This window comes from Coregonus clupeaformis, chromosome 14, assembly GCF_020615455.1.
Source record: "Coregonus clupeaformis isolate EN_2021a chromosome 14, ASM2061545v1, whole genome shotgun sequence".
Taxonomy (NCBI): domain Eukaryota; kingdom Metazoa; phylum Chordata; class Actinopteri; order Salmoniformes; family Salmonidae; genus Coregonus; species Coregonus clupeaformis.
In genome coordinates this window covers 44,942,375-44,962,172 of record NC_059205.1, presented here as the reverse complement: position 1 = coordinate 44,962,172, position 19,798 = coordinate 44,942,375, and the positions used below count along the sequence as shown (strand labels likewise).

General features: G+C 46.5%; 1 protein-coding gene across 1 annotated transcript; it reads left to right on the top strand.

Annotated features, from left to right (window-relative positions):
* Positions 1 to 714: 714 nt before the first annotated feature.
* On the top strand, positions 715 to 15,279 carry LOC121580850 (serotransferrin-1-like). The gene is made up of 17 exons (XM_045224837.1): positions 715 to 769; positions 881 to 1,032; positions 1,447 to 1,549; positions 1,826 to 2,017; positions 5,015 to 5,196; positions 10,261 to 10,344; positions 11,811 to 11,831; positions 11,888 to 12,095; positions 12,186 to 12,349; positions 12,929 to 13,025; positions 13,142 to 13,162; positions 13,326 to 13,487; positions 13,596 to 13,746; positions 13,917 to 13,984; positions 14,353 to 14,534; positions 14,857 to 15,049; positions 15,188 to 15,279. Exons 1-17 carry the CDS (start codon positions 730 to 732, stop codon positions 15,232 to 15,234), a joined length of 2,067 nt encoding a protein of 688 aa, XP_045080772.1. The 5' UTR covers positions 715 to 729; the 3' UTR covers positions 15,235 to 15,279.
* Positions 15,280 to 19,798: the final 4,519 nt, after the last annotated feature.

Below are 19,798 nucleotides of genomic sequence, written 5' to 3'. Positions count from 1 at the left end.
CTCTATACAAACTATTTTCAGCTAAGTCAGCCCACCATGGATTCCAGCCTATTGGTTTTGTGGGGGATTTATTATTCTCATAATTGATGGGATGACTAACTTAGAAAGAATGCATTCTGGACTGTGCTGATGTAGGTTGTGTCACCTGGCAAGCTGTGATTGATGTGAAGAGCTGTTTTAGGGGGTAAGATAAGATAATAATTTGTGTCTCCAAATACTAGACTATACTGGTTCTTTGTGATCTGTGAACCATCCTTGGACGTAGGAATGGTGTCTAGGGGAGCTGGCTCTTCTCACCATGACAGGTTGTTATGATAAACTTATGCCTGGCAACCGGGATGCACCAAGGGGCTGGGACTAGCCCGTGCGTCAACGGATAGGCTGAGTAAGTCTAAACCACGCTCAGCCTCTACTCTGATTGGCCAGCAGAGAGCGGGAACTGAGAACTGTCAAGAGTATTTGAAGAACAATCTGAAACAATGGATTAGTTCTCTGAGTGCCCTGCGAGGTATTTCAAGGAGCCCATATATACGAACGTCAAATTTACCATTGAAGGTTTTACATTAATTAAAATACTAGTATATCTTAGAAGTCGTGTTGACCTCTTTTGTTCCTAATACCAGATTTGAATTGACGCAACTTTGACAGTTTTCTATAAAACCCAGAGTTGTCTTCTAAAACGGCCTGCTTTTTCACTCCGGGAAATGTTGACTTGGAGACGTCGACAACATGAAACTGCTTCTCGTCTCAGCGCTTCTGGGGTGCCTCGGTAAGTGGGCTTATCCATGCAATGACAATTACACATGGAAAAATACCAATAGCAAGTGATTGCTTTAATTTCTATTTCACCATTTTATCATTGCATTTCTGCTGTCCTCAGCTACAGCGTATGCTGCCCCAGCTGAGAGAAATGTGAAATGGTGCGTAACGTCGAACCAAGAGTTGCAGAAATGCAAGGATCTTGAAGCAAAGGCGGCCCAGTTTTCATGCGTAAAGAGGGACGATTCTTTTGAATGCATCAAAGCCATCAAGGTGAGAGACTAACTACTTATATCAGAATCTCTACTATCAAACAGTATTTAAATTAGACTTTTGTCATTTCTGACTTGTACGTGTTCTTGTGCGTTTTACCTTTGCGGTAATTAAATACAAAACTCCATGCATTTGAATGGTTACGCACATTGTACATGCATGGTGACTCACAGCAACGTAAAGAGAGCGTTTCATTTATGCACGTAGTTTATATTATTTTGAGGGATAGTTTTTTGAAGTTCAACAACATTTTGAAACTACTAGTCTCATGTAGAATAGATAGCAGCCCATGCTTAATTTCCAGCCTGCACCAGTTGAGCCACTTGCATAAACAACCTTGTGAGGCACAGGTCTATTGTTGGAGTTTTTTCTGTCTTTCTCCTTCACCGATGTCTCTCTCTGTGTCCCTGACAGGGGGGTGAGGCTGATGCCATCACTCTGGATGGAGGAGATATTTACATAGCTGGCCTCCACCCCCACAACCTGCAGCCCATCATTGCAGAGGACTATGGTGAGGGTAAGCATCTCAATACCAAGTTCAAGATTTCCTTTAAGTCTTTTTCTGTTAAATTGAATATGTTATACATATTTTTCTCTATAAGGCTTGGCGAAATGTTGAATCTATGTCTATTGGTGAATGAAAGAGACTGGGTATACAATGGCCCTTAGCACTTCAGTTGCACAGATAAGCCAACAGAAAGTTGATGATTCTGTACTTTGAACCGGATCAAATGGTTTCTGTCTGAATCTGGTTTCTGGCCGTTGTATTGATGGCTCCTCTCCTGTCCATCAGACTCTGACATCTGCAATTATGCCGTGGCCGTGGCCAAGAAGGGCACTGACTTTGGGTTCAACAACCTCTGTGGCAAGAAGTCCTGCCACACCGGCTTTGGCATGTCAGCAGGCTGGAACATTCCCATCGGTGCCCTGGTGACTGAGGGCCAGATCAAATGGGCCGGCATCGATGACAAACCTGTGGAGTCGGGTGAGTGGCTGCACTGCTTTGGGGTATTTATTCATTTCATTAATCTAGCAGGGACTATTATGCATAATAATCAACATCTCAAACATAACTGAGACTTGATAGAGTTATCTAAACAGTTGCCGTAGTCAATTGTTACCCAGTGGGGAATGTTTGGATTGTTGATGTGTTTATTCCTCTGTCAGTTGTGTGGGTAAAATATGTGTTGTATATACTGTATGTTCTGAACATACTGTACAGGGACTGTGTGCTGGTATGCTTAATCCTATCATATAGTTTTCATAGTCAGCGTGTGTTCCTGGATTCCATGACAATGGAGGAGATGGCTGCCGTTTTACGGCCCCCTAACCAATTGTGCTATTATGTGTGTTTTTTTTGTGTTATTTGTAATTTATTCTGTACATAATGTTTCTGCCACCGTCTCTTATGACCAAAAAGAGCTTCTGGATATCAGGACAGCGGTTACTCACCTCGTATTGGACAAATATTTTTTCTTCAACAAGTCGGATGCGAAGGATGTTCTACAGACACCCGACAAGGCCCAAATCCTCGTCATTCGCATGAGAAAGAGACAGAGGTATTGTGGACGTAGGTCGGGGTACCTTGTAAGGATCCGATGGCGAGCAAGTAATCTGCCTATTAGCCAACGTACAATAATTGTAAAACAAAATGGACGACCTTAGATCAAGGATTTTCTACCAACAAGATATTAAAAACTGTATCTTATGTTTCACCGAGTCGTAGCTGAACGATGACATGGATAACATACAGCTGGCGGGATATACGCTACATCGGCAGGATAGAACGGCTCTCCAGTAAGACAAGGGGTGGCGGTCTGTGTATATTTGTAAACAACAGCTGGTGCACGAAATCTAATACTAAGGAAGTCTCGAGGTTTTGCTCGCCTGAGGTAGAGTATCTCATGATAAGATCTTCTATATTTTTTGTGGCTGTCTATTTACCACCACAAACCGATGCTGGCACTAAGATTGCATTCAATGAGCTGTATAAGGCCATAAGCAAACATGAAAACGCTCATCCAGAGACAGCGCTCCTAGTGGCCGGGGACTTTAATACGGAAACTTAAATCCGTTCTACCTAATTTCTACCAGCATGTTAAATGTACAACCAGAGGAAAAACAACTCTAGACCACCTTTACTCCACACAAAGAGACGCATACAAAGCTCTCCCTCGCCCTCCATTAGGCAAATCTGACCATAATTCTATCCTCCTGATTCCAGCTTATAAGCAAAAATAAAGCAGGAAGCACCAGTGACTCGGTTAAAAAGGAAGTGGTCAGATGACGCAGATGCTAAGCTACAGGACTGTTTTGCTAGCACAGACTGGAATATTGCGGAGTATACCACATCAGTCACTGGCTTCATCAACAAGTGCATCGATGACGTCGTCCCCACAGTGACCGTACGTATATACTCTAACCAGAAGCCATGGATTACAGGCAACATCCACACTGAGCCAAAGGGTAGAGCTGCCGCTTTCAAGGAGCGGGACTCTAACCCGGACGCTTATAAGAAATCCCGCTATGCCCTCCGATGAACCATCAAACAGGCAAAGAGTAAATACTGGACTAAGATTGAATCGTACTACACCGGCTCCGACGCTCGTCAGATGTGGCAGGGCTTGCAAACTATTACAGACTACAAAGGGAAGCACAGCCGTGAGCTGTCCAGTGACACGAGCCTACCAGACGAGCTAAATCACTTCTATGCTCGCTTCGAGGCAAGCAACACTGAAGCATTCAAGAGAGCATCAGCTGTTCCGGATGACTATGTGATCACACTTTCAGTAGCCGATGTGAGTAAGACTTTTAAGCAGGTCAACATTCACAAGGCCGCAGGGCCAGACGGATTACCAGGATGTGTACTCCGAGCATGCGCTGACCAACTGGCAAGTGTCTTCACTGACATTTTCAACATGTCCCTGACTGAGTCTGTAATACCAACATGTTTCAAGCAGACCACAATAGGCCCTGTGCCCAAGAACACTAAGATAACCTGCCTAAATGACTACCGACCCATAGCACTCACGTCTGTAGCCATGAAGTGCTTTGAAAGGCTGGTCATGGCTCACATCAACACCATTATCCCAGAAACCATCATTAAGTTTGCCGACGACACAACAGTGGTAGGCCTGATCACTGACAACGATGAAACAGTCTATAGGGAGGAGGTCAGAGACCTGGCCGTGTGGTGCCAGGATAACAAGCCTCCCACAACGTGATCAAGACAAAGGAGATGATTGTGGACTACAGGAAAAAAATGAGGACTGAGCACGCCCCCATTCTCATCGACAGGGCTGTAGTTGAACAGGTTGAGAGCTTCAAGTTCCTTGGTGTCCACATTACCAACAAACTATCATGGTCCAAACACACCAAAACAGTTGTGAAGAGGGCACAACAAAGCCTATTCCCCCTCAGGACACTGAAAAGAGTTGACATGGGTCCTCAGATCCTCAAAAAGTTCTACAGCTGCATCATCGAGAGAATGCTGACTGGTTGCATCACTGCCTGGTATGGCAACTGCTCGGCCTCCGACTGCAAGGCACTACAGAGGGCAGTGCGTACGGCCCAGTACATCACTGGGGCCAAGCTTCCTGCCATCCAGGACCTCTATACCAGGCGGTGTTCAAGGAAGGCCCTAAAAATTGTCAAAGACTCCAGCCACCCTAGTCATAGACAGTTCTCTCTGCTACCGCACGGCAAGCGGTACTGGAGTGCCAAGTCTAGGTCCAAAAGGCTTCTTAACAGCTTCTACCCCCAAGCCATAAGACTCCTGAACAGCTAATCATGGCTACCCGGACTATTTGCATTGTCCACAACCACCACACCCCACCCCCTCTTTTACGCTGCTGCTACTCTGTTTATTATCTATGCATAGTCACTTTAACTCTACTGTAAGGTCTACTACACCTGTTGTATTCGGCGCATGTGGCAAATACTATTTGATTTGATTTCTCATGTGTGTGTTTTTGTTTTGCAGCGGTGAGTGACTTCTTCAATGCCAGCTGTGCTCCAGGAGCCCCTAAGGGTTCTAAACTGTGCCAGCTGTGTAAGGGAGACTGCTCCAAGTCTCACAAGGAGCCCTACTATGACTACGCCGGGGCCTTCCAGGGGGCCTTCATTTATCAAGGTGGCTGTGCACAAAAAATACTAAAATTGAGTGTGCCAGTTTTCCTGCAAAGGATGGTATTCATCAATTTTGAACTTGAAGGGAAAGTGATCTTATCTCCACGCTAATCTCAAACCATGCTTATGCACAACTTCTAGTTGTTTATCAATTGTATTGCAATTTGCTAGCAAATATTGTTATTTTGGGGAAATGGAAGTGTTTGTTGCTCTGGAACTATTATAATGGTAGGTTAATAAAAACATTAAAACGTAGGCCTAATGATAAAACGGATGCATGTGCCGTTGGTAAGAAGAGTGTATAGCAGCATGTCGCCTAATAAATGTATTCTACTTTTATTATATAGTCCTAAATCCTAATCATATTGCAGGGCATGTCTCTCCTTTTCTGACATGACTGGTTTATTCCCGCTACACAACAACTATTAGGCTACCATTTATCCATCGCTCATTCAATAGCCAACCATGCTCGAAAGTAAATAGACCGGTAGCCTATGACAGTATAGGTAGGCTACGGTATTGCTGTGCGAAAGGAGCGCGACATTAATAGCCTATTTAATCTCAGAGACTATACTAAGGCAGGAGATAGAAACTTAATCATGTATTTATTAACAAAATATTGAACAACTATTCATATTTTTTATAGAAGTGTCTGATGTAGGCAGCATTTACTTTTAAATTGTTCAATAAACAATCCGTCTGCGCAGGATGTGCGGCCAGTATTTGACAGCATTAGTCACAGCAAAAGTTGAAAACATTCTGCCCACACCTGTACAGAAATGTGATCAAATTTGCCATTGCGCTTTAGAAACGTTCATGGCTCAGTTCCAACATCTCCAAGTCATACAGCAACTGAGGGCGTTTTTGTTACCGTCAAAGGTGAATGGAGGGCATTTTCCAGGCGGGGTTGTAACGCTTGTTTACGAGCGCACAAATATAGTATGGCTCTGATTTATAAATGAAAACATGCTTTATGTTTGATAAATTCCAATACTTTGTTGCACACACAAATCCTAGAAGCTCCAGGTACACCAGAATTTAGTGAGACATTTACACACGGTTGATAAATCAGGTCCCAAATTAGAACTCCTACTCTGAGATTATTCTGAATATGGGCCCGGGAGTTTCTTCTGACAATGTGACCTGTGGGCCCAGTGTCATGAACCCTGCATCCTGAGTCGGTTCCTGCCTGTGTTGTCATTTTTCTGCTCGGGATCTCCAGTTTCCCGAGGGTTCTGGAACGCTCCCTGCCTGGTTGCCGGGCGACGTTGCTAGGCGGGAGCTCTCCTGATTTTCCGCACCTGCATCCCATCAGCGATCTGCACACCTGGTCCTGATCATCACCCTTTTTAGGCTCTGACCTGACATCCATTCCCTGCCGGATCGTTAGCCATGAACAGTATGTTTATCAGTGTATCAGCCTTGGAGCTTCTAGCGTTAGTTCTGTTGTTTTGCACCTTGTTGGCTTGCTGTGTACTTACCTCCGTTTTGTTCTATCTGCAGTCACTCACCCGGAACCTTCACCCAACCCCTGCCTGGTGGTCGGCGGCTGCCGAGCCATTATTGGACCTGCCACTGAACTCCCACCAACTCATCTCCGCCGCCCGGTCTGTTCCCTGGATTATTCAGCATCACTTTTGAATCTGTTCAATAAATACCCACCTTCGTATCTACTCACCTTGTCCTGGTCTGCTTCTGGGTTCTGGCTTTGTAACCCGTGACAGAACGATCCGGCCAGTAATGAACCCAGCGGACCTGGACTCTGTTCGCCATGCCATTACCCATCAGGAGAAGATGTTGGGACATCATAGCACGGCACTACAGGAGATAGCGTTGTCAGTTCGGAACCTTTCTACCAGTCTGACGGAGATCCAGGTCCAGCGCAGTTTTCCGGTGGAGAATCCACTACCGGTTTCACCCATCTCGCCTGCCGCTTCTGGAGCTGTGTCCTTCCGTGAGCCCAAGGTTCCGACGCCGGATAAATATGAGGGGGAGCTGGGAAGATGCCGTTCTTTCCTTATGCAGTGTGGATTAGTGTTCGATCTACAGCCCTACTCTTATGCCACAGACAAGGCTAGGATAGCCTTTGTTATTGAGTTGCTGCGTGGTCGAGCGCTGGAGTGGGCTTCAGCCGTTTGGGAACGACAGGACACCTGCATGGCTTCATACCAGGGGTTCACGGCCGAGATGAGGAAGCTATTCGACCATTCCGTCCGAGGTATGGACGCAGCTAGGCGCCTGTTTTCGCTTCGCCAAGGAACTCGCAGCGTTGCCGACTTCGTGATCGAGTTCAGGACGTTGGCTGTGGAGAGTGGGTGGAATGAGGAGTCTCTGCAAGCGGCCTTTTACCAGGGCCTGTCGGAGCAGCTCAAGGATGAGTTGATCTCCTATCCGGAGCCTAGTGACCTGGACAGCTTGGTAGCCTTGTCTATTCGGGTGGATAACCGAGTTCGAGAGCGAAGGAGGGAGAAGCAATGGGGCCCGTCCAATCGATCAGCTTCTCAGTGTCGGGTCGGGGGGTGGACCAGAATTCGTCGATCATTGTCCTCCACACAGGATTAGTGGAGAGGTCCTGCCTTCCGATTCTGAACCCATGCAAGTGGGGCGGCACGGGTTAACCAAGGAGGAGCGCCAACATAGACGTAAGACCAACTGCTGTCTCTACTGTGGTAGTTCGGGACATTACATCTCCACTTGTTCCCGGCGGTCGTCAAACTGCTCGGCTCGCTAAAGTTGGGAGGACTTTTAGCGAGCCAGTTTCAACCTCTCAATACCTCTGTCAGACCCGTTTCCGGCTACCCTCATGAACAGGAATCAGAGCTTAGCGATTAACGCTTTTGTCGATTCAGGTGCCGATGGAAGCTTTATTGATGCCGAAGTGGTGGAACAGCTGGGGCTTTCCAAGGAGCAATTACCGGAAGCCATTGAAGCTACCACTCTGAACGGCAGTAGTCTGGCACGTATCATGATGAGGACTGAACCGGTTAAGATGCTGTTGTCAGGGAATCATTCTGAGGTGATCTCATTCTTCATTCTGCCTTCTTCCCATGTTCCTCTGGTCCTTGGATACCCCTGGCTGAAGGAACACAATCCCACGTTCGATTGGGTGACGGGCAAGGTAACTAGTTGGAGCCTTGATTGTCATGCTAACTGTCTCAAGACTGCCTGTTCCCATTCGGTTCCCAGTCAGGTGATTGAGGCTAAACCCCCAGATTTGTCCCTGGTTCCCGAGACATATCACGATTTGGGGAAGTGTTCAGTAAGCAGAGGGCTCTGTCACTCCCTCCCCACCGACCATATGATTGTGCCATCAACCTGTTCCCTGGAGCTGTCTATCCCAAGGGACGGTTATACAGTATCTCCCGACCTGAACGTGAGGCTTTGGAGACCTACATCAAGGAGTCCCTAGCTGCTGGCCTCATTCGTCCCTCGTCATCACCCCTGGGGGCAGGATTCTTCTTTGTGGGTAAGAAGGATGGCTCTCTTCGACCGTGTATTGATTATCGGGGGTTGAATGATATCACGGTCAAGAACAAGTATCCCCTGCCCTTGATGAGCTCTGCCTTCGACTCCTTACAGGGTGCTACTGTGTTCACCAAGCTAGACCTACGCAATGCGTATCACCTGGTCCGGATCAGAGAGGGGGACGAGTGGTTGACAGGTTTCAATACACCGATGGGTCACTTCGAGTATCAGGTGATGCCGTTTGGACTGACCAATGCTCCAGCTGTATTCCAGAGTATGGTGAATGAGAGATATGGTCCTGAGAGATATGATCGGTCTCTTTGTGTTTGTTTACCTGGATGACATTCTGATCTTCTCGAAGGAACCTTCCAACCACGTCCAGCATGTCAGGCAGGTTCTGCAGCGATTGTTGGAGAATCGCCTGTTCGAGAAGGCCGAGAAGTGCGAATTTCACACCCACACTACATCCTTCCTCGGGTACATCATCTCCAGGGGAGAGATTAGGATGGACCAGGAGAAGGTTAGGGCGGTTCTGGAATGGGCCCAGCCCGGTACGAGATTGCAGCTCCAGAGGTTTCTGGGGTTTGCGAATTTCTACCGCAGATTCATCCGGGATTACAGCCGTGTGGCCGCTCCGTTAACTGCCCTGACTTCCAGTACCAGGACCTTCAATTGGAATCCGGAGGCGGACCGAGCGTTCCTGGATTTGAAGAGGCGATTCACCAACGCACCGATTCTCTCTCAACCTGACACGGCCCGTCAGTTCGTCGTTGAAGTGGATGCGTCTGATGTGGGGGTTGGCGCCATCCTGTCCCAGCGATGCTCCACTGACGGTAAACTCCATCCCTGCGCCTACTACTCTCGTCATCTTTCGTCTGCGGAGAGGAACTACGATGTGGGTAACCGGGAGCTTCTCGCGGTGAAGCTTGCCTTGGAGGAGTGGCGCCACTGGTTGGAGGGCGGAGCAACCGTTTATTGTCTGGACTGACCACAAGAATCTTGCTTACGTGCAATCCGCTAGACGTCTCAACTCCCGTCAGGCCAGGTGGGCTTTGTTTTTCGGACGCTTTAATTTTTCCCTGACGTTCCCGACCTGGATCTAAGAACGGCAAGGCGGGACGCCTTGTCCCGGATGTTCTCCAAGACGGAGGAGAGTGGGGCCAAGACCGAGACGATTCTTCCCCGGAACTGTGTCGTGGGAGCAGTTATGTGGAAGATTGAGGAGGAGGTTATGGCGGCCCTTCGGACGCAGCCCGGTCCGGTAACGGTCCACCCGGTCGGTTGTTTGTGCCTGAGTCGGTTCGTTCTGCTGTCCTCCAATGGTCCCACGCCAGCAAGATGGCTTGTCACCCTGGCGTGGCTCGGACGATGGCGTTTCTTCGCAGACGATTTTGGTGGCCTGCCATGGGAGAGGATACTCGGAGGTTTGTTGCTGCCTGTCCAGTGTGTGCGCAGAATAAGAGTGCCAATCGGCCCAGCTCTGGACTACTTCACCCCCTCCCTATTCCCCGGCGACCATGGTCGCATCTGGCCCTGGACTTTGTCACTGGGTTGCCCTCTTCTGAGGGGAACACGGTCGTTCTGACTATCGTGGACAGATTCAGCAAGTTCGCCCACTTTGTGCCCATTTCCAAGCTTCCCTCTGCCTCTGAGACGTCCGAGATCCTGGTTAGGGAGGTTTTCAGGGCCACGGGTTGCCCAGTGACATCGTTTCCGACCGTGGTCCTCAGTTTACCTCTGCTGTCTGGAAGTCCTTCTGTTTGGCCATTGGAGCTACAGTCAGTCTCACATCTGGTTTTCACCCCCAATCTAATGGTCAGGCGGAGAGAGCCAACCAGAAGATGGAATCCACGCTATGCTGCCTTGTCTCCTCCAACCCCACCTCCTGGGTCTCTCAGCTGCCTTGGGTTGAGTATGCCCACAATACTCTCCCTACATCTGCCACTGGGATGTCTCCCTTCCAGTGCCTGTATGGCTACCAACCTCCCTTGTTTCCTTCTCAGGAGAAGGATCTCTCAGTGCCCTCTGTTCAGGCCCACATTCGTCGTTGCCACCGGACCTGGCATCGGGCCAGAAAGGCCCTCCTTAGAGTTTCTGACCGGTATCAGCTCCAGGCGAATCGTCGCCGGATTCCCCGCTCCCACCTATACCATCGGAGATAGGGTCTGGTTGGCCACACGGGGATCTTCCTCTACGGACTGAGTCTAGGAAGCTGTCACCGAAGTTCATTGGTCCGTTTGTGGTGGAGAAGGTGATCAATCCTGTTGCAGTTCGACTCAAGTTACCGAGAACGCTCAGAGTCCATCCCACCTTTCATGTCTCCTGCCTCAAGCCTGTTCTCCTCAGTCCTCTGTTGCCCCCTCCGCCTCCTCCTCCTCCCCCTCGGATGATCGGAGGTGGTCCTGCCTACACGGTGCGACGCATTATGGATTCCAGACGGCGGGGCCGGGGTTTCCAGTATCTCGTGGACTGGGAGGGGTATGGTCCTGAAGAGAGGAGTTGGATTCCTCGGCGACAGATCCTTGATGCTGACCTCCTTCGTGACTTCTACCGCCTCCATCCTGGCGCTCCGGGTAGTCCACCCGGTGGCGTTCGTCGGAGGGGGGGTACTGTCATGAACCCTGCATCCTGAGTCGGTTCCTGCCTGTGTTGTCATTTTTCTGCTCGGGATCTCCAGTTTCCCGAGGGTTCTGGAACGCTCCCTGCCTGGTTGCCGGGCGACGTTGCTAGGCGGGAGCTCTCCTGATTTTCCGCACCTGCATCCCATCAGCGATCTGCACACCTGGTCCTGATCATCACCCTTTTTAGGCTCTGACCTGACATCCATTCCCTGCCGGATCGTTAGCCATGAACAGTATGTTTATCAGTGTATCAGCCTTGGAGCTTCTAGCGTTAGTTCTGTTGTTTTGCACCTTGTTGGCTTGCTGTGTACTTACCTCCGTTTTGTTCTATCTGCAGTCACTCACCCGGAACCTTCACCCAACCCCTGCCTGGTGGTCGGCGGCTGCCGAGCCATTATTGGACCTGCCACTGAACTCCCACCAACTCATCTCCGCCGCCCGGTCTGTTCCCTGGATTATTCAGCATCACTTTTGAATCTGTTCAATAAATACCCACCTTCGTATCTACTCACCTTGTCCTGGTCTGCTTCTGGGTTCTGGCTTTGTAACCCGTGACACCCAGAGTGTTTCCTCCTCAGGTCACATGTTCAGGATTAACTCTGGGCCCTAAACATCACACCTGACACTGACAGATACACCAGGATGAACATCAACAAAATCACACAAAAATGTGTGCTAACTCATTTGTGCTCAAACACGGCTTCAACCTGTTCTCTTCCGATGGTTATGCAGCCAAGAACCTGATGTTCAAGGACTCCACCAAGAAACTAGTGCAGCTGCCCATGAACACTGACTCCTTCCTCTACCTGGGAGCTGAGTACATGAGCACCATCCGCTCCCTGACGAAAGGTGAGGCCACACACACACACACACACACCCACACCCACTCATGTCTTAGGCTGTTAGGTCATTGCAATCTCCCCAACATTTGCTTTTCAGCGCAGGCCACAGGTTCCATCTCCAGGGCCATGAAATGGTGTGCCGTGGGCCATGCCGAGAAGACCAAGTGTGATGCCTGGACAATCAACAGCGAAGGAAACGGTGGATCCATGATTGAATGCCAGGACGCACCCACAGTGGAGGAATGCATCAAGAAGATCATGGTAAGGCTATGGGAGAAGAGAGGTCCACTGTGTTCTCTATAGCTCAGTTGGTAGAGCATGGCTCTTGCAACACAGGATAGTGGGTTCATTTCCAGGGACCAGCCATACGTAAACAATTTATGCACGCATGACTAAGTCACTTTGGATAAAAGCGTCTGCTAAATTGTATATATTTTTATTAGAAGGTGGGGGTGGAGAAAACGTTTTATTAGCAAGGTCTGATGTGCACTTTATAGTTTTTTCTTTCGAGAGTAATTCCCTTAATCTCTTTCTTTCTTTCTTTCTTTCTTTCTTTCTTTCTTTCTTTCTTTCTTTCTTTCTTTCTTTCTTTCTTTCTTTCTTTCTTTCTTTCTTTCTTTCTTTCTTTCTTTCTTTCTTTCTTTCTTTCTTTCTTTCTTTCTTTCTTTCTTTCTTTCTTTCTTTCTTTCTTTCTTTCTTTCTTTCTTTCTTTCTTTCTTTCTTTCTTTCTTTCTTTCTTTCTTTCTTTCTTTCTTTCTTTCTTTCTTTCTTTCTTTCTTTCTTTCTTTCTTTCTTTCTTTCTTTCTTTCTTTCTTTCTTTCTTGTTTTCTCTTTCCACAGCGTAAAGAGGCAGATGCCATAACGGTGGATGGTGGGCAGGTGTACACTGCTGGAAAATGTGGTCTGGTCCCTGTCATGGTGGAGCAGTATGATGCAGGTATAACACACACACACGCTAATATCATCGATTTGTCTTCCCCTTCTCCCTTTCTCTCCCCCTCCTGCTCTGTCTCAACAATGTTAACATGCTGAATTTCTCTTTTCTCCTCACAGCTCTGTGCAGCACCCCTGGTGGTAAGTACACATGCTTACACCTACTTCCTCACAAAACATACACCATACTATAATTCTACAGTATTGCTACAGTAAGATGTATTGGGCCGGTTTCCCGGACACCGATCAAGCCTAGTGATGGACTGTTCTCTTTAACCTCCTCCCTCTATGTGTGTCCTCTCAGAGGATTCATCCTACTATGCGGTGGCGGTGGCAAAGAAGGGCTCTGGGGTGAACTGGAACAACCTGAAGGGCAAGAGGTCATGCCACACCGGCTTGGGCAGAACCGCAGACTGGAACATACCCATGGGTCTCATCCACAACAAGACTAACAACTGCGACTTCAGTGAGTGTGTGTGTGTGTGTGTGTGAGAGAGTTTATAATATGTCTCATTCTATACTTGTGTACCAGTATGTCTATGAATGTAGTATATCTCCTTCTTCCTGTATTCAGCTAAGTACTTCAGTAAGGGCTGTGCTCCTGGATTTGAGAAGAGGTCTCCCTTCTGTGCCCAGTGTAAGGGCAGTGGGAAGGCCGTGGGAGATGAGGACAAGTGCAAAGCTAATGCTGATGAGCAGTACTACGGCTACGCTGGAGCCTTCAGGTAGAGGGCGCCACCACAATGGTGGAGTCAATAGTGGAGCTGATAGTTGAGTCCTTCACCAGGATCTATTGTAATAGTGATGGCGGACTATAGAAAATATATTTGTTGACCTATAGTACATTTCTCACTATCTTAAATATCTAATGGTCTGTCTTGATATCTCCTTCCAGATGTCTGGTTGAAAATGCTGGAGATGTTGCCTTCATAAAACACACTATTGTACCAGAGAACAGCGATGGTAAGTGTGTCTGCTTTACACGTCCTACTGCTCTCTCTCTGTCTGTCTGTCTGTCTGTCTGTGTGTCTCATCCTCCTGAACTTCACTCCTCCTCTTTTGATCTTCTCTCTCTCCTATAGATGAATCTGTACTCATCGTTATTTTCTGTGGCTCTCTGTATCTGTGGTTGTCTGTATCTGTGGTTGTCTGTATCTGTGGTTGTCTGTATCTGTGGTTCTCTGTATCTGTGGTTCTCTGTATCTGTGGTTCTCTGTATCTGTGGTTCTCTGTATCTGTGGCTCTCTGTATCTGTGGCTCTCTGTATCTGAAAAGGAAGTCTTCAACTCCCTCCTTTCTCTCTCTCTCTCGCCCTCCATCCTTCCCTGTAGGTAATGGTCCAACTTGGGCAAAGGGCCTTAAGTCCACTGACTTTGAACTACTCTGCCAGGACGGTACTACCCAGCCAATCACCAATTTCCGTGATTGCCACCTGGCCAAGGTGCCCGCCCACGCCGTGATAACATGCCCAGAGACCCGCGGAATGGTGGTGTCCTTCCTTCTGGAGCAGCAGGTGGGTGTTAAGACTTATAGCCAGCAGCTAGCTGCTTAAGACAACTCATTAGTCAGTTTAGCCAAGGATAAGCAACTCCAGTACTAGAAGGCTACAGTTTGTAAGGTTTTGTCCCAGCCCAGCACTAACACACTGGAACATAAGCCTGCACATACTGTGGCCTTCCATTTTTCCCATTTCCACCCATGCTCTCCAAGCTGATCTAAGATCAGTTTTGGGGATCTATTAAATACACATTTAGTGTAAGAAAGTCTAAAATATAATTTTTTAAAGGTTTATCATTAATCTAACCACCAAGTAAATATTTTCTCCCTGTGTTTAGGCCAAGTTCGGCTCTAGTGGCAGCGATCCCTCATTTAAAATGTTCCAGTCGTACAATGGAATGAACCTGCTCTTCAAGGATAATACAAAGTGTCTCCAGGAGATCCCAAGAGAACGCAACTACCAGGATTTCCTTGGGGAAGAGTACATGATCGCCATGCAATCACTCAGGAAGTGCTCTGACAGTACCTCAGGTACAGTCCCATTACGTGACAACCTTACGTGACAACCTTAGACACACATGTGCACACACACACACACACACACACACACACTGTATAAATGACATATCTGCATCTAAAGCTAAAACCTGTTCTCCCATTCCCTCTCAGATCTGGAGAAGTCATCCACTTTCCATTCCTGCCAGCAGAAGCAGTAGTGGAGCTCACCTTTGTGGCAAACACACACTCGCTCTCTGTCACGAGAATTTCTATCTCTAATTAATCAAATTTAATGCTCTGAATAATTCCCAGAGGGTGTAAATTCTCTGGTTTAATCATGAATTAAACAAAGGTCCGCAACCAGCAAGAATGATCTGTATTTTTAATCATGGAGAGCTCTGGCGCCAAAAAACATACATACAGCTTTTATATCCCTTGACACACAAAGGCACTTTGCTCCGCCCACCTTTAAACCGTTTCTTAGTCCCCTTCACCCTGGAATGCTTTCTCAACAGTTTCTAACTTCCCCCCTCTGTTAGTGGGTTGACACTACATTATAACTCTAACACCTCACACATTTATACTATATTTGGGGTGAAATCCTTTAGTCATTATTCTTAAAATACAAATTAATCTATCAATCCACTAAATGTTTTCACATTCAGGATAAATGTATTTACAAGCATGATTAATCTCAGAGATTACGTCAGAACTAATAAACATTACATCCAATGGCGGTCTTTCAGGGTCAAAATCCTCGTCATCTACCAAGCCTGGAGGATCGTTTTTCACATTCCCCTGGTCAGAGTCCGGAGTCGGTCCATCTCTCATCATTGTTGAGATACTGCATTTCACCAACGCCTTACTCACCAATCCTCAGACACAGGGAACAAGACAACAACCACATAATACAAGAATACCCATACAAACATTGACCGCCCCTAAGATGGTGGCTGCTATGGTTTTCCATTTACCAAACATTTAATCAAACCACCCTATCCACGATGTACTAACTTCTGAGTTCTCAGTTCATTCTTCACTTAGTGCAGTTAATTCTGCAAGAGCTCTGGTGACTGTCCCATCCAGTGGTGTTGTTAGGGATAAATGTGCAACAATGGCTTATCATTCTATAGACACCGGCCCTTTCTGCCTGATCTAGAGCCAACCTCTTTTACTAAGACATGAGTGGGATGGCGGATCATTTCAGAGATCCCTTTTACTGCATCCCTAGTCCCGCCAATAAATCGTTGTTGGTCGTAATAGATATAATTAATCCACTTCACAATTTTGTTTATTGTCACCTACCAAAAGAACGTGGTAGTAAACCCTTCCCCTAATTCTTTCATAGCTTGTTATCCATCCGATACCCCCCTTGGTATCCCAATCGCATCCATCTAAATAGGGCTATTCTCCTTCTTGTTAAAACTCCTCCTATGTCTGTTTAACCCTTTCCTTGGTTCCTGGAGACTAGTTCTAACTAGCTGAATCAGTAGAACCAGGGTGCACGTATCCAGCCACCATTTTGGTATTCTCTGCCTTATACTGCCTTTACTGGCACACGCCCACCACACATCGGTTACAGGGGCTGTAAGGTTCAGAATTCTCTCCTGTGCTTCTGAACTCCAGTCAATCACATTACTACTATCTCCAATTGATAATTGGTGATGTCTTTGTTTCTCTTTACCCCCCATCTGGATGTTCAGTCCCGCTCGGTCTCATATTCCCGTCCCAAAGTGTGTTTAAACACTTGTGTCTAGGAACAATCCGCCGTGGGGGCCGAACACTAATATAATGGGATTTTATAATCCCAAATTGCTTATTGACATGTACCCCACCCATTGGCTACGTCCCTAACCCTTATTTTGAATCCGACAGTCTGCCCTTCTCTGACTTCCATTTTGTAGGCCACTCGTCCTTGACGGTCAGTATGTCGGGTCGCTTCTCTTCTCTTTTACTTCTTAACAATGGTAAGGGCATAGCGTAATTGGTGGTGGATCTTGACATATCAAGACCATTGCCGAGACTATGATGCAGCTCAAGTTACCCCTATTCCCAAAAACCGCCAACCCTCTCCTGTCCTCAGTCTTTCTGCTTGGTATCACCCCATACTCACACCCTGAGAACACACTACAGTGATGATAGGTCGGGGTAGGAGATCTTCGTTAAGAGGTGATCCCCAGACCCTATTGGTCCAGTTCTTCTCTCTAACTCTGCGTGTGTTCAGTGGTGCTTGTATGTGTTCTTACCTTTTTGCAGTGGGTAACATGGACCCAGGTTGCTCTTTCTGCTATTCTAATGGCAAAGGCAGTGACCAATATATCCTGATAGGGCCCTTCCCAACAGGCCTGCTTCCAGTCTTTCTTCTTTAGGGACTAGATGCTCACCAGTCACCTGGTTAGATAGAGTGGGTCACCTTCTCCTTTAGTTCACCTGTGGGGCACAAAACCTCTGACATACCGCTCACATCAGTATTCTCTTCTAGACTGTATCTAAAAAAAAATGTTTTTTTAAAAGTATTTTGTCCTCTCCTTCGTAAATTATTTAATCCTACCACTAGCCTCTTCCCCCCCTCTTGACTCATGTGTCAATATTACCACCTACCTAAACAATCACTTAGGTAATATTGGTAATTTATCATCCAATTGCCATCCCTTATTTATTTTTGAGACTGTCCCTTGCTTCTTTATTGCTCCTCCCACTTCCTTTGTATTTTATGGTGGCTAAATTCGACTTTCATTCAGTTCAGAATCAATCGTAATCCAATCAATCAATCTCTTATCTTGTAAAAACACTCATGTTTAGTTCAAACTCTGTTCTACCCCGGCTCTCCCGGGCTTGACCTGAAGACTGATGGTTGGACATGACAGGTCCATACTTAAATCTTTCAAACCTAACACAAACCCCCCCTTCATGCTGTAATCAATCAAGAAGATAGCAAAGGAGAGACAGGTTTTAGCCTGAACTCTGCTCAACCCTGGTGCCGCTCCCTTCACAATGTTTGAAGAGAGACCAAAAGACAGCCATGGATTGATGTAAGAGCAAGCACTTCGACCCTAGGTCACCTAAGTCTTCTGCCTAGCAACAAAGAATAAAAAAAACTCTATGTTCGTGATTAACCCAGTTATATCTAATAACCCACTAAAAAAAACTCCCTCATCACCATCTTTAAATCACGACCAATGTCATATATCCCTCTTTACTCTCTACCATTTGGGTAAAATCCCTGTTATATGTCGGAAAAGATAAGACTGTTTGGGAAGTGAGCAACTTTTTTCTCTTCATAAATTGTTCTTCCTCCTCAGAGTTCCAAATGATTTTACCATGGGCTGCCATTGCCTTCCCATAGATAAGATCACTTAATTTACCAGTATGCAGTACATAATGGAGTACCCAAGCTTTATAGCAGTCTATCATTCCCCAAAAGCTCAATAATTCTTCATCTATTTCTGGACAGCTAGTCCCTATCTTAAATTATTCTATCCAGCTTCCTATTATTACTATCTTCCTGATCTTATTACTAAATCAATGATCTAGGCAATAGCTGTTTCGCATTAGATTGTGCCTTCCTCTGATTACTGCAGCTCATTGCATTAATTTAGTTTCAAATACATTTACAATTACATTTTTAGTCATTTAGCAGACGTTCTTATCCAGAGCGACTTACAGTTAGTGAATACATATTTCTTTATACTGGCCCCCCGTGGGAATCGAACCCACAACCCTGGCGTTGCAAACGCCATGCTCTATCAACTGAGCTACATCCCTGCCGGCCATTCCCTCCCCTACCCTGGACAACGCTGGGCCAATTGTGCGCCGCCCATGAGTCTCCCGGTTGCGGCCGGCTGCGACAGAGCCTGGATTCGAACCAGGATCTCTAGTGGTACAGTTAGCACTGCGATGCAGTGCCTTAGACCACTGCGCCACTCAAATACCAACTTGTTGTTTATTAAAGCATAATAAAAATGAAATGTAGATGACAACATTTGATAATATCTCAACTTACTTCTATCCGGTAAAAGTAATCCAAGATTAGTACAATTGACTAGCAACAGGTATCTTTCATTCAGGGAAAGCTCTCTCCCTCTTCTGTTATTTTAATGTTTCAAATCCTATTATTACCAAATTATAATCTTCTTCACACTTTTCACAGCACTATAAATTACCCTTAATTTGATCAAATAAACCATCCCAAAGTCCTCCTCTCATGCCCCCAGAACCACCAGTGTGGATGACCAATCAACACCAGAAAGTCAAAACAGAGCCCAGAGGCCATTGAAATCACCCAACAAACCGTTCCATCCCACAGCATAGTAAACACCACCTATGAACTGTTGAAAATCCCCTAAATTCAACATAACAACCCTTTATAAACATCATACTAGGTGTGTTGTTTTTTATTTGAAAAACCCAATTGAAAAACAACAATCAAAGATAGCCAGGCCCCACTTAATTTGGTAGCTCCCTATTACGACCTAAATACTGCCTAACTTCACTACTGCTCCCCTTAGCCCTGGGCAACATTCCAATGAGATAAGCTAATCTCTTTCTCCTGGTTATACATTTTGTCAACCTTCCATTACCATCTGTAATCTAAAGATGGTAAGTACACACAAAACATGATACAGATATCCCCAGTCCTAACTCATCAATAATCGTTTGTATCAATCTAATTCCTCATAACTAATCTCACAATGATTATTGAACCCCTAAATCTGCTCCATGTGATCTCATCTCAAATGATCCATTATCAATTATTTTACCAACACCATAGGAAAATCTGTC